The sequence below is a fragment of the Equus asinus genome, chromosome X, assembly GCF_041296235.1.
Source record: "Equus asinus isolate D_3611 breed Donkey chromosome X, EquAss-T2T_v2, whole genome shotgun sequence".
NCBI classification, from domain to species: Eukaryota; Metazoa; Chordata; class Mammalia; order Perissodactyla; family Equidae; genus Equus; species Equus asinus.
This window is the reverse complement of record NC_091820.1, coordinates 26,074,064-26,089,782: the sequence shown is the minus strand read 5'-3', so window position 1 is coordinate 26,089,782 and position 15,719 is coordinate 26,074,064. Positions and strand designations below refer to the sequence as shown.

The 15,719-nt window shown below is 34.7% G+C and overlaps 1 protein-coding gene across 12 annotated transcripts in view; it reads left to right on the top strand.

Moving 5' to 3' along the window:
- DMD (dystrophin) overlaps window positions 1-15,719 on the top strand; it is a 2,265,680-nt gene that overhangs the window by 1,519,007 nt on the left and 730,954 nt on the right. For all 12 annotated transcript variants that reach the window (XM_070503127.1, XM_070503123.1, XM_070503121.1 and 9 more), the window contains 2 exons: window positions 2,745-2,892; window positions 5,116-5,265. In XM_070503127.1, coding sequence (XP_070359228.1) covers window positions 2,745-2,892; window positions 5,116-5,265 — 298 coding nt within the window. The remainder of the gene's footprint in view (window positions 1-2,744; window positions 2,893-5,115; window positions 5,266-15,719) is intronic.

Here is a 15,719-nt window from a genome sequence, read left to right as displayed (position 1 = left end):
ATTGATACCACACTCTTGATGCAACAGAGGATGATATTGTGTGGAAAAAGACAGACGTTGGTTACTCTGAAGGGAAAGGTGACAGGAGAGTCAGGCTCTAAATATGAAGAAGTTTTAGGAATACCTCACCAATTTTTCTCTTATATTCTACTTTTTATGCATATGCAAGAGGAATATGTGACAAAAATGTAAATTAATCTAAAAGAACAATTTCTTGGTGAAACAAAACCTCTAAGTGATGTGTCACAGTTTAACCAATAGCATTCTCCACTCCAACCATGACCCAGTAGTTCTTAGGATGATATACGACCTTCAAACTGAAGGTATCCTTAATGTGGTGAAATACTGTAGTGCACATTGGTGAGTGAGTGAATTAGACCACATTTCAGAATCAGTATTGCAAAGAATGGGAAAGATTCTTTTAAAACAGAAATGCATGCAAGATTGAAAAGAATGATGGCAGAATTGATTCATTCATGTGGCAGACGTTCCATAGGAAAATAAGGTGAGCCACATATGTTATTTAAATTTTTCTAGTTGCACATTAACAAAGAGTAGAAACAGGTGAAACAAATATATTTTATTTAGCCCAATATATTAAAAACATTATTTCAACCTGTACATGATATAAAAAGTACTAGTTGGATGGTTTACATTTTTTTAAAATAGTTTTATTTTTATAGTGATTTTAGGTTCACAGCAAAATTGAATAGAAGGTACAGAGGTCATTTTTTTTGTACCAAGTCTTTGAAGTCTTGTGTGTATTTTATACTTGAAGCACATCTCAATTCCTCTTACATCGTTTTAAGTGCACAGTAGCCACATGTGATGGTGCCTACTGTGTTGGACAGCACAGATCTAGACCCTTGTAGAATGCTGTAGTGACTTTGGCTTTTGCTGTGAATGAATCAGAAAGCATGAGAAGAGTTTTGAGTGCAATGGTGGTATGATACAACTTGGGTTTTCAAGGAATCCCATAACAAGACTTGGGTTTTCATAGGATCTGCTGTGTTAAGATTAGACAGAGAAGAGAGTGTCTCCTCATCTGCCCCAGAACAGACTTTAGCCAAGCTTTGGACAAAAGAGCAAAACTGAGTATAGGGGAGCGTAAATCCAATAACCAGATCTGGTTTGGGAAATGAGTATAATTGTAGTTCTCTGAACGCCCTGTTTGCACAGGCTGTGAATGAGACAGTCTGTGTCTTAATTCTACCAATGGAGATCTCTCTTCATGCTTCAAGACCCAGGTAGACCATTATCTTCTCTGGACGTCTCCTATGCCCTCCCCAGAAATAGTATATCCTGCTACAATACTCCATCGTAGTCCTTGGTTTACATGCTTGTTTCTTGCTATGGACTGTGAGATCCTCAAGGCAAGGTACATAACATATCTATCTCTAATCCTAATGCCCATTAGAGTTCCTGGAAATTAGTAAGCCCTCAATAAATATGTGTTAACTTCAAGCAAAACAAAAAAAACTAGCTAAACGTCCCCCAAATGGAAACAACCTAAATGTCCACTAACAGGGATATATTTATATATTTATACAATTCAATACCATACAGCAGGGGGAGAGTCAACAAATTACACACAACATGAATGATTATTGTAAACCACTATATTGAGTGAGAGAGACAAGACACCAAAGCGTATATACCACATCATTCCATATACGTAATGTTCAATACAGGCAAAATAATCAAGGGGGACAGGATCCAGGTTACACTTGGAGGCAGTAACTGCAAGGGGCAAGAGGGGACCTCTGGGCTTCTGATAACATTCTATTTCTTTTTCTGGTTATTTGGTGTGTCTGATTTTTAAAACTATATTGAGCTATGCGGTTATATGTGCACTTTCCTGTATATATATTATACTTCAATTAAAAGCTTACCTACAAGAGCTTTCTACCTCCCGAAAGACAACAATACAAAAAATTGAAAATCGTTTTAAGTTCAGACCATTTTGCTCAGCTGAGTTATGTTTCAATATGTAAGAATAAATTTATGGCTAATGGAATAGCATATAGTACATGCCCTTTTGTAATTAAAAACTTCCGCTAGCACAACATATGTTAAGTATTTTAAATCATTTGCCTCTTTCCTCAAAAAGTATTGTGAGTCAAAATCTGGAAAACATTTTAACGTGTAATAATTTAGTGTTTTTATATGAATTCTCTTGTTTTTACTTTTGCCTTACAATTTTCCATAAAAGTGTATTTTATTTAAGCATTTTAAAACATGCAATTTCATATTATATACTTACTCTAGTGCAGTGGTTCTCAACCAGGGGCAATTTTGCCTCCAAGGGGATGTTTAGCAATGCCTCAAGACATTTTTGGTTGTAACAACTTGGGGAGATGTTACTGGCATCTAGTGGGGAGAGGTCAGAGGTACTGCTAAACCTCCTACAATGCACAGAACAGCCCCTCATAACTAAGAATTATCCAACGCTAAATGTCAGTAGTGCTGAGGTTGAGAAACATGCTCTCGTTTAATATCATAATATTTTTAAAATTAGAATTTTTCGACCAGTTTTAATCTCTTATATTTTAGAGATTTTTGAGATATTGAAATTGCTTTGTTCAAAGTGAATAAATTTTCTTTAAAAATTGTATATTGTTACCATATTTAGATAGCTTATTTTCTTAAGAGTGTGTGCCATGTTTTTTTTTTTTTCAGTTTTCTTTAAAAGAAAAAGTTTGAGAAATATGTTGTTTATAACAATTTTATTCTTCTTGCTCCAGGCTAGAAGAACAAAAGAATATCTTGTCAGAATTTCAGAGAGATTTAAATGAATTTGTTTTGTGGTTGGAAGAAGCGGATAACGTTACTAGTGTTCCACTTGAACCTGGAAATGAGCAGCAGCTAAAAGAAAAACTTGATCAAGTCAAGGTAATTTTGTTTTCTAAAATCCCCCCACAGCCTACTTGTATAAAGAGTATATGGATCTATTTTTTTAATGTACTTAATTGTTGATTTCCTGCCCATTAGGTTATTGATAGTTCCTCACTAATTTTTCTCACAACTTTACTTTGTCTTAACCTAGGGTTTCCCAATGAGTATATTTTTTTTAAAAAAAGTGTATTTGTGTGTGTGTGTAAAATGCCTGGCAGTATTTTTAAAACTAATTTGAAATTAATTTTAGACTTACTGGAGAATTCCACAGCTCCAAATTATTTTTAAAAACTGAGGAGAATCTTTATGGAAATGAATTCCTTTTCTTAGGGAAGACCTTAATTGCCAAATAAAACCCACAACTTCAGCTGCTAATTAACAGCATTCTATTTGCCTGAAGCAATATTTTGTTTTGGTTTGTTTTATCTGTTATCTGTGGGGGGGGGGGGGCGGTCCTGGTGTTGGTCTGCATTCTATACTGGTCGAATAGACATCCAGCTTATTCAAGTGGCTTTTCATACCTTCCATCACAGTATCTGCTTATTGCTGATTACCTCACCTGGCTGACTGACATGCTCTGATTATGTGGTTGGATTAACTTTCATGGTTTTAGTTTTAGGAAAGAAACTCTTCTGGATCTGTTTTACTTTAGTTCTTGAACAGAGGGTGAAAGGGAAAAAGAAATTAACATTTAATCATCCCCTATTATGTGCTAAATATTAGATGTATTTACATCTGCTATTTTATTTAATTTTGATATCAAACTTTCAAAATGGTTGCTATTATCCTCATTTTACGAGGTCACACAATCAAAGGGAAGCAGAATTGCTCCTTTATCAATGATTCAGTTGGTTTGCACATGCAAATTAGACTCCAATGCCAACCACTTATTTCTGTGAAACAAGAAATTTGTACCTGAACACATGATAAAGTATAAAAATAAAAATATCACTTAGTTCAGTAAATAAATATTAAGCCCATAGTATATGTCAGATATTGTGTTAGGTATTTGAGATTCAAAAAATAAAGTTTTGGATCCAGAGTTCATTTGAACATGGTTATGTCATGGAAAAATGAACTCAGTCTACTCTTGAAAATTCATCTTTCCTGAATGTATTGAGTGTCATATATAGCAATGTAATTGATACCTCATTTAAAAGATATGTTTAGCAGCATTCACTTATTAATAAATATGCACTGATTTTCTTCTTAGTCTGTCTAGATTAGCACTGTCCAGTGGAACTTTCTATGATGATAGGAGTGTTCTCCGTTATTTATTTCAGCAGCCACTAGCTGTATGTGCCTTTTGAGTACTTGAAATGTAGCTAGTGTGACTGAAGAACTGAGTTTTTTATTTTATTGAATTTTAATTAATTTGCACTTAAATAGCCTCATGTGACTAGTGGTACTGTATTGGACACTGCAGCTCTCAGGTGACACAAATAAATAAAAGACAGTTCTTAAAACCATGGCGGTTTTGTAAGTCTTAGGAAAAGACGTTTATAATGTGATGCTGAATGAATAAGAGAAATTGAAGGATGTGAAGGAGTCAAAAATAAGTGTTCTTGAATGAAACGGCCCAAATTTGAATGACGGCTCTGTTGCTACTTTTGTGTCATTGGACCTGGTAATTAACTTCTCTGTTGGTATTTAACCTCTCTGTCTCAGTTTCCTTCTATATAAAAGAAAGATAAAAGGATCTACTTCATAGAGTTATTATATAAAAATTAACTGAGATAATATATGTGAAGAGCTTAGCCCAGTCCTGGTACCTGGTATGTTCTCAATGTTAGTTATCTCTTAATATGATACTGCAATTTCTTACTCAGTGGTATAGATTATAGCACAGAGGCTTGATACCTGAGAGGAGGATGAGTTTATCCAGATTGTTCTACTTCTGATAGAGATGTATTTTCAGACTCTTAAATCTGTTTGGGGTGTTGCTTTAGAGCTCATCATACCACATAACATTTTTCTCTGGGGAAAAAATGTCTGAGGGATGAGATATTCTGGTCCTTTCTAGCACAGGCTCATCTGCTTAGGACTGCGTGTTTCAGTCTATCAGCTCCGAGCTCTGTAGAGAACTGTTGGTATTTGAGATAGCCGTGGGCCTTCGGTCAAGTTGCTTCATTTTGACAGACTAATCAATAGAGGCAAAGACTAGGTAGTTGGGACTGTACTGTAATTCATTTTAAACGTTGTTGCATTTGTCTGTTTCAGTTACTGGCAGAAGAGTTGCCCCTGCGCCAGGGAATTCTAAAGCAATTAAATGAAACAGGAGGAACAGTGCTTGTAAGTGCTCCAATAAGTCCAGAAGATCAAGACAAACTTGAAAATAAGCTCAAGCAGACAAATCTTCAGTGGATAAAGGTTAGACATTAGCCATCTCCCCTGTTGCATGTGTTAAATGTTGCAAATGTTTGTTTTGTTTCCTGGGCGCTTTATTGGGGGCGGGGGGTGGCAGGGAGACTGGTATGTGGATTGTTGTTTTGTTTTTGTTTTTACCCTGACCATTTGATTTAGCTGTATGATTTGTTGTGGATGGAAAGTATGGTGATGGTGGGATGGTACATGAATGACCAAGTGCCAAAAAATACATTACTATTACTTTGCGGGAATCATTCTAAAGAATTAGACTGGAAAAGAGATGAAGTAATTAATTCATTGTTTAGGTGTATATTGACAGTTTTTAAGCAAGATGGTGGTGAATCCAGTTCAACAAGTATCATAAATCAGAATTACTTATCCTTACCTATAGTATAGACTTAGTAGTTGATGCATGCTAACCTTCTCCAAAAGGTATCTTTTTAATTAATTAATTTATTTATTTATTACTATTACTTAGTTACTTAACTTGTGAGTCGTTATCTTTCTACCTCGGATACTTTTTAAATCTAATATTTAAACATGCTTATCAAATTAATGCATACTTAGTCTTTAAAGCTAAGTGGTACATCTGAATTTATAATGAAAACCAACATCAATTGATCCATCACTATTTATCAAAAGATAATCCTTTTCCCACTGGACTGTTGTGACAACTTTGTCATAAATCCAGTGAACATTTATGTATGAATCTGCCTCTGGATTCTCTATTCTCTTCCATTTGATTATGTCTGTCCTTTGACTAGTACCATATTGGCTTAATAACAAGCATTTTTTTAACAGATTAATCAAGATATAATTCATAAACCATACAATTCACCCATTTTAAAGTGCACAATTCAGTGGTTTGGGTATATTTATTTTTTTAATTGAGGTAAAAATTATATAACAAAATTTGTCATTTTAACTATTTTTAAGTGTGCAATTCAGTGTCATTTATTACATTCACAGTGGGTAACCTTCATCATCATCTATTCTCAAAGCTTTTTCATCACCCCAAACAGAAATTCTGTAACCATTGAGCAATAACTCCCCATCCCCCTACCTCCCAACGCCCCCAACACAAAGTAACTTCTAATCTACTTTCTCTCTCTATGCATTTACCTATTCTAGGTATTTCATGTAAGTGGACTCATACTATATTTGTCCCTTTGTGTCTAGATAATTTCACTTAGCATAATGTTTTCAAGTTTCTTCTATGTTGTAGCATGTATCAGAACTCCATTCCTTTTTATGACTGAATAATATTCCATTGTATATATATATATACAATTGTTTTATAAAAAGATTTGGGATCTGGTAGTGTAAACCTTCCAACTTTGTTCTTCTTAGTCCAGATTGCCTTTGCTATTTTTGATTATTTGGTTTACCAAATAAATTTTAGAACCAACTTGTCCATTTTTACTAAAGCCTGCCAGGATATTGATTGGAATTGTGTTGAATTTGTAGATCAATTAACATATTTACAATATTGAGTCATCTAATTGTGAAAAGTGAGACATCCTGCCATTTATTTGGGGCTTCATTAATGCCTTTTTAGTAATATTTTACAGCTTTGAGTCCAGAGTGCCTGCACATATTTTATTAGATTTAATCTCAGACATTTGATGTTTTACTCCTATTATAAATGGAATTCATTTTAAATTTTATCTATTTGTTGCTAGTGTATAAAAATATAATGAATTTTTGTGTATTAAGCATATACATAGTGTCCTTGCTGAATTTACTTGTTAATATTAGTAGTTTGTAGAATATTTTGGTTTATTTTATGTGCACAATTGTGTCGTCAAATAGAGGTAGTTTCTTTGAATCCTTATGATTTTAATTATTTTTTTTGCATAGACTAGGATCTCCAAAACAATGTTTAATAAAAGTGTGATAATGGGAAGCGTTGGCTTATTCCCTGTCTCAGGTGGAAAGCTTTCAGTAAGCTATCATTAAAGATGATATTTGTTGTAGGACTTTTTGTAGGTCCTCTTCATCAGATTAAGGAATTTCTTCTTACTGCCAGTTTATCAAGGTTTTTATTATGAATAAGTATTAAACATATTCAAACAGCTTCTCTGCATTTATTAAAATGATTAAATGATTTTTCTCCTTTGTGTAAATGTGGTAAATTATAGCCTTTGGTTTTGGACTGTGAAACTACTCTGGGATTTCTGAAATAAATCCTATTAGTCATGATGTCTTGTACTTTTTATAGATTGCTGGATTCAATTTTCTAATGTTTAGAATTTTTATATATTTGCTCCTGACAGAAAATGGTCTGTAATTTTTTTTTGTAATAGCCATCTCAAGTGTTGATAGCAATGTTAGACTAGTCTTATAAAACAAGTTGAGAGGTGCTCTCTTTTCTTCTGGAAGAAATTGTTGAACGGTATTATTTCTTACTAAAATGTTTCAAAGAATTCAACTGTAAAGCTATCTGGGCATGGAATTATTGTTTTTGTGGGAAAGTCTTTGATAATTGGTTTAGTTTCTTTAGAGGATACAGAGATTGTTAGAGTTTTCATTTCTTTGTGTGTCAGCTTTTGTATGTTGTGGCTTTCAAGGAATTTGTTTCCTTGTCATTTTCTCTTTTGGGGCTGTAGACTTTCTTTGTACAGCTAGTGATCCTTGATATATTTTTATGTAAGAATGAAAAAATAGAAAGACTGTGAGGTCTAAGTACCTGGGTGGGTCTTGTTGACTGGGATATTTTACTCTATGTGCTAAGTCAGAGCACTGATTCTTTTGCTGAAAGATGCCTTCAAATTGTATAATGCAGTGGGCTTTATTCTGAGGTACCCACACCAACTGCTGAAATTCTTTCCAGACACCAAGTTCAATTTCTTTAGATCAGAACCACACGCTTCTTGTTTGTTTTGGTTTGTGTTTATTTTTGCTTGTAGGTAGGTGCTAAGAGAAGACCATTCACTGTGTGGTAGTTTTGAACCAGGGGAAAATTTCCATCTACAAACTTTCAGTACCCCAATTTTAACCCGCTTCTTAGCCCAAACCATCGTGGCATCATTCGTCTAAACACTTCCAGGTTCTGCCAAGGTCAGATGCCCTTGTACCCAAGGCTACTTCTCCCTTACTTTTTATGTCCCCATATATACTTTCCTCATAATGTGCTTTCCACTTTTCAAGGATGTTTTGAAACCTCTCATCCACTTTTGACCACAGTTTTCTACTACCTTACTGAGCATATTTGATACTTGTTAATTTTGTTCTATCCAAAATATAAAGCAAATTGTAATCCTTTAAACCAGGAGCAAATCCATGCCAAGAAGATATTGCAGAACTATAATTTTCATGTAATGTAAAAGGGCTTCTTTCAAAAATGGCACAATTGCCTGTAAAGAATTGCTTGTTATTCATAACCACCCAACTAAATTAAGAGGTATGAAAAAGTTATACTGAAGAAAGTTTCTGTATGTCGATGATTTGAAAAGGAAATACTAGAGGCTTCGTTTTGAATTGTGTTAGGTTATTTATTATATTTTTTAATTGATGATGCTGAAGTTCTTGTAACAGATCATTTACATGGCTGATAAAATATTTATGAACTGAAATAAGTATCAATTTTATGACATTAAAATCAAAATGTGTCTTTGGGTCTCTATAATTCAAACAACTAGGTATTTGAAAAAAATTCCCTTATTTTTATATATCAGCACTTTCTTTCAGTTATGTGAATAATCAGAGTAAAACACTCTAAGGTGAATTTTTTTCCTACTGAAAATGTAAAGTTTCTTCCTTTAATGGTTTCAAAACAGCCATGTTTAATATTAGACACTTGCATATGGAGGGAATGTGTTTTCCTAGTAATTAAATTTTGTAGTCACATAACAATACGAATAAAATCATTCCTCATAGGAAGAGAACAAGGAGGAGACATGCCCCAAAATATTCCACAATATCTCAGTACATCCTGATATCACAAAAAGGAACACAAAAATTATAATTGCGGGAAGTATGAGAGAACTATCTAAAACACACAATAGCAATTTTGTGAATAGTGACACATGAGTCAAGGTTTTATCTGTTCTGTAACAAAATAAAAAGTCAATTTTTTATGATGGAAAATTAAAACTGAAACTATGGACACCATATTGCGTAGACTTATCTTACTATATCATCCATAATATCTGTGTCCCATCCCCAAATTATAATTTTAATGCTATGCCTTTGCTACCAAATGTCATAGAATTTGGAATCTTATTCATTAGTCATATTAAAAATTATTTAATTGTCTCTTCTCGATCCCTATGCCACCCAATCCTGGTTGGTTTAAATTTAGGAACAGAAAACAAATGATCAGTACCAGATTTAGACCAGTACACAAGTCAGTAGTTTAAAAAGAAGTAAAGAAAGTTAATCAAGATGATCAAGAGATAGTGTTGATAGCCATTCAACCTCAACTTCTCCATCATTAGAGAAGAATAATGAGGACCCTTCCCCTCTATTCTCCAGCCCTCTCCTCCATCCAAAGGCTAGAATGGGTGGTATAATTGTAACTAGTAGGTCATGATTGCTGGGATACAAATATTTCAATTCTTTAACACACAGTGTCTCGAAAAATGTCCTACTATCACACCTCTGGTGGCAGGTGCCTTTCTCCACAGCTAACTCTAATATGCTGTATCCTGTGTAGTTGACCATCTTACCAATTACTTGGGCACCTTTATGTTTCATTACTAAATAGAGAAAACAGCCATTGGAGGTAATGTAGCTGTTCCTTTAAGGGAGTGGTGGACCCTATAAGGAGTCTATTGCAAAAGTATCAACTTGCCTTGGCCTGGGTAGCCTCTCTTTATGCAGAGATGATAAATGTTGCTTTAAAGCCAAATACAGGCCTTAGTTTAAATTTATGGCTCCCTCTAGCTGAGGATTGTAAAGTGATATCCTCATTTTTGTCTAATACATATCTTGACCCTTACAATCTTTAACAATAATGCTCTCAAGATCCACAAAATGGGAATGTTATTAAAGCTAGCCTCTGTGTGTTTGTCTTTCTCTGTCTCACTCTATGATCTTCATACACATCTGACTCTGTTTTCAACATTTTTCAGTCTTCATATTTCTTTGTAGATTCTCTGAACTTGTGTGTGTGTGTGTGTGTGTGTGTGTGTGTGTGTGTGTGTGTGTGTAGGGGGTTCTCCCTCCTGTTCTGCTTCTTCCCATAACTATCATTCTCTCCCTTTTTCTCTGTTATGTATGTCTTTGCCTATGAATTGACATCTTTCTATGTCTATCATGAATCTACTTTTCTATATGCACATATGTCACTTCTCTTCTGCCCAGACAGCATATGTGACACATTCTCTCCTATGCTCTCTCTTCCTCTGACTCTTTACCTTTTAATCCCTCTTTCATCTTCTCCTGTCCTTGCCGCTTTGTGTCCCCTTTCTTCATGGCTCTTTTTACGTGTTATGTGTAAATATTTTTTCAACTACCCATTATTTAGAACTAAAATATGTTTTATCAGTCTTTATTTTTGAATCATATTGTATGCTTCCTGTACTTAATTGAAAAGGTGAAAAGATGGAGCGTTTATTTTGTAGGCTCATAGGTGGAGGGAGCGTAATGAAGCTAAATTACTCACACCTTCTAAATTAGAACACTGAGTCCTGGAAAGCTTATGTGACTTATTTGAGAATGCATTGTTCTCTATTTAAATACAAAAGTTATGCCAAGATAAATAGTGTTTATTAACTTTTTAGTGAAGCTCAAATGATTTTTCTGTGGATAATATGCCTATCTTTACGAGAAAATGGTATTCACCTATTTACTGTTACAGCATATACCTGATATTTCTTGGAGATTCTTCATCTTGGAAGTTTCTTTTATGTAGTTATTAATTACATCGTAGCATCTATTCACTTATTAAATCATTCATTCAACAAAGATCTAATGCGTGACCACGATGTACCACATGCTGTTCGAAGCATATTGTAATTAGTTCCCACCCTTGCCATATTTAAAGGACATTCGTAATTACATAGGGCTTGGCATGCTAACTATTCATATCTGTAATTATGGTTGCCAAATAGGGTGAGGCTGAGAGTTGAGGGGGAAGTAGTAATTAAAAGTTTATAACATAAGCATCCTTGACTTTGCCACCTATAGTTTCAAACTGAGATGGGGATTCTTACTAGGTTGTGTGTCATGAGTACATCTCAATTTGCCCTGACATTCCTGGTTTTGCCTATTATTCCTTAAGTTTTAATAGCTCCCTCTTTCTCTCTCTTGAATGTCCCTCTTTAGAAGATTAAAAAACTATGTGTAAGGTCACCCTAATTATGAGAACAAACATCAGGCTCTTAGAGGTGGGCCTGGCCCAGTACTCAATAACTATTACTATCATCCCTGCTAATCTTTTCATCAGCAGCGGCAGCCCTGCTCCCTTGACACTACACTAAAGTGTAGAAGTTGAGATTGTCCAAGAAACCTGATTGCCATTAACCCAAATTCATCACTCTTTTATGACAATAAGTTTATAACAATGAGTGGTTAACTTTTCAAACTATTGAAACTTCAGGCAATGCCAAGAAGGTGGATCAGGCATTTTAGAACAAATAAAAGGTAAATAGGAGTTGTGAGGAGGCAATTTATTGTGTTATAATAGTGATTAATAGTGAGGTTTATGGATTATGGGTTCAACCCATCACTAGCTGTATGATCTTTTACCTACCTTGTCCATACTTCAGTTTTAACACCCTTAAAATTCAGATACCTAAAATACTTTCCAGGTTGTGGTGAAAATTCAATGAGATAGTGCATGGGAAATACATGACACAGTATCTGGCACAGTATATAATTGGTTAAAAATGTTAGCTTTAATAAAACATTATGGGTAATATTTAAACGGAAAAACACAAAGACAAAGCACAAAATTCTTAGTGAGCCACCTTCTTTTTTTTTTATTGTGGTAAGAACACTAAACATGAGATCTACCCTCGTAACAAACTTTTAAGAGTACAATACAGGATTAACTATAGGCGCTATGCTGTATAGCAGATCTCCAGAATTTTTTCATCTTGCATAACTGAAACTCTATACCCATTGAACAATTCTCATTTCCCTCTCCCCCTTGCCCCTGGTAACCACCATTCTACTCTCTGTTTCTATGAGTTTGGCTATTTTAGATTCTTCATATAAGTTGCATCGTGCGGTATTTGTCCTTCTGTGACTGGCTTTTTTCCGTTAGCATAATGTCCCCCAGGTAGATCCATATTCTTATATATGGCAGGATTTCCTTCTTTTTTAAGGCTGAATAATATTCATCATCTTAATCAAACAGTTATAAATATAGCTCTTGGGGAGAAAGCTGAAATATGTGCCACTATTATGAATCAGAGAGCTGAAAGAAAGGAGAGTTAGGCCCTAATGGAAAGCATAGAGGATTTTCAGCCAGTGCTTTCCCGTTCCACTGATCTCATTATTCTTATTGTCTATGACCAACTAACATTTCAGATAAAATGTGTTAGAAAATGATGGAAATGACTTTTCTCCTCACATTCACTGTGAAGTTCAAGTATTCCATCATCGTTTTCGAACACCAACATTTTCATGTTTTAAGTATGAGCATGATTTAAGATGACCTTGTTAACCCAGAGATCTTTGCAATTAATATACTTACCTGACTTTAACTCAGAAATCCAGACAGAGTGTAACTGAATCTCCACACTGCTTCCCCGCCCTCTTCCCCTGCCTTCATTCTTATTGTTGGTTTCCCCCATTTTGGTGGAGTGATCAGAAACCATTTGTAGAAAGTTTCATTGGAGCTAGATAACGTTCAATTAGGAAACCTCAACCTAATACTAGTGGATTTGTTCATTTCAATGCAATGCTATTTTTAAAAATATTAACAAACAAAAATCCAGCATGCATTGTAAAGCACTGATACTTGTGCAACAACTCATTTTCATATGAAAACTTTAGTTTTCCACTATATACATACTGGAAGTATGCACTGAGTATGAAAATTTGTCATTCAAGTATGCTGTGGCCCAGACTTTATTAAAAAGGTAAACTAATTTCAGATTAAAAACAGATGTGACTCTTCTTGGCAAACTTTCTTCCCTGTTCACAATGAATTTAAAATGAAGGAAGGTATGATAATAAAAAGAAAAAAGAGAAGAAAAGTGTAATAACTCTGACCTTCAGTGTAACATTTTTGAAGTCCTTTAGTAGCTCAAAGATGTTTGCCCTAGACCAATGAATTTTAGAAAGAAGAAATGATATACAAAGAGATCTTGTTAATATAAAATGTTGTTCATTTTTGTTCTGCAGTGGCTTTGCCTTGGAATGACTAGATTATATAATGTTAACCCTGAGACTAGAGGGGTTGCCTTTCTTTCTAATAATTTAATAATCCCGAAATGACCTTGAATGGAGGGTTTCATATACCAGCTCCTTAAACTGAAGTCAAATGCCAAATGAAGATTAAGGCTGTATATAAGAGTACAGATTGTGGATTCTCACCCGGTTTTGTTTATTACGTCACATGCAAAGCCAATAAGTAAAGCAAAAATAAAATAAGAGTGCTATTTTTATAAAAGGTCAGCATCATACCAAAAACTGTTCTGTCAAATCTTTATTTACTTATACTGCAAGATGTGTGTTTATTTACGTACCTAAAAGAATTTAATACTAAATCTTGACTAGTGTATACATGTCAGCTGACCCCTAGTGCTTCAAACGGTGGAAAAGGGGCACTGAATGCTGGGTTGGTTGGTGTATTCCGTTTTTGTTGTAGACCACCTGCCAGGGCTTATAACAGATCTGTAATGGGTTTCTTACCTTTTATTGTGTAGAAAATGGATTGATAGATTAGACCTGGGACCAGCGAACTGTGGAACCCCAGGTTTGCGGGAAAGAGTTTATCACTCTTTGATGTTATTTCTGTCTCGTGTCAGCTGAGAAGGATGAGCTAGATTATCTGAGAGTAAGCTGGATGCCAAAATCAGCATTCCCCTCATTTATCCACCTTATAGTTCAGGGCAAGGCCACTGTGTGGGTTATGAAGGGACTGATAAAGACCTGATGGACAAATTTTGTTTTACTGCCTTTTAATTTTCTTGTTATTAGTTATATAAGACATGAAAAAAGACCATTTCATTGTCTGTTGCTAGAGAAAGTCAATTTGTTTTGCTGTAGAAGTGAAAGTATTCGAACTGAGTGGTGCAGTTATAATTTGTGAACACTTTCAGTTATCACTGGGAAAAGTATAGTCCATCTTTGGCATGCTTGGCCAAGTGTGGAGAAAAAGAGATGGACCAGGAAATGGGCCAGGAACCAAAGTCATTGCAAGGATATTTCGAGAAAACTCCATTTGTCCTGATAGTTGCAACCTATAGGCAACCTGTGACTGATGACAATACCTAAAACACAGTCTAAAAATAAATTGTTTATGAAGGTGACACATTCTGTCTATTCTTGATGTGGGTGACATCAACAATTTTGAATAGGGCAATTTAATTCTTGGACTTATTTAGACATTTATAAAAGAATGAAAATCTGCGGCTCAATCACAATTTAAATGACTGTTGCAAAGATTGCTTTTGTTGCTGCTTTTACTGTTGTTACAAATCCTAGACCAATACAGTTATCTCCTTGAAGCTGCTTATTGTTTTATTTATATCAGTGATGTGTATCTTTCTGCTAGAATCATTGATAATGCTTGTGAAGGCAGAGAGAAAAATTAATTTTCAGATACTATATAGGCACTCATTCATTGGCGACAAATAAAAGACAACCCCGGAAACAGGAAAATAAAACGACACTTTACGGTTAAGATTTTATAGAGTTTGAGAGCAGATGAAAACAATTTTTAAGTACTAAAATAATTAAAAGAGATGTTGACATTAACATCTTCAATTATCAATACCGAAGCTAGAATACAATACAATTAAATAATCGCTTCTTTGAATGAAGAGTTCATTTTCTTAAGACACCCCTTTCCAATTTCTCACTTGGTTCATGAGTGGTTACTTCTGAATGTGCCCTCAAATATTGTAATGGTTTGTGTAATCACTGTCCCTGCTCCATTTTCCCACCCTCCACACCTCATCTCAGCACTGGAAAGATCACTAAACTTGCAGTTGATAACTTAGTCCCAATGCAGATTCACCATTCACTAGCTCATAACTATGGGCCACTTACGTAATCTTGTTTTGCCTCTGTTTGCTCATTTTTACAATGATGATGTGTTATGAGGCTTCTTCGCTCATCCCCCAGGGTTCGGTGAGGAACTAAGGACACAATATATACAATAATACTTTGTTAGGAGGAGTTAAATTGTGGTTACTATTACAGGGTGTAGGTGTCATAAAACTCTGATACTGGTGGTAAGAAAGAGGATCTATGTGCCATCGTGTAGAGCAGCATTTCTCAAACTTTAATGTACACCTGAATCACTTAGGGATTTTGTTAAAATGAGGTTTCTGATT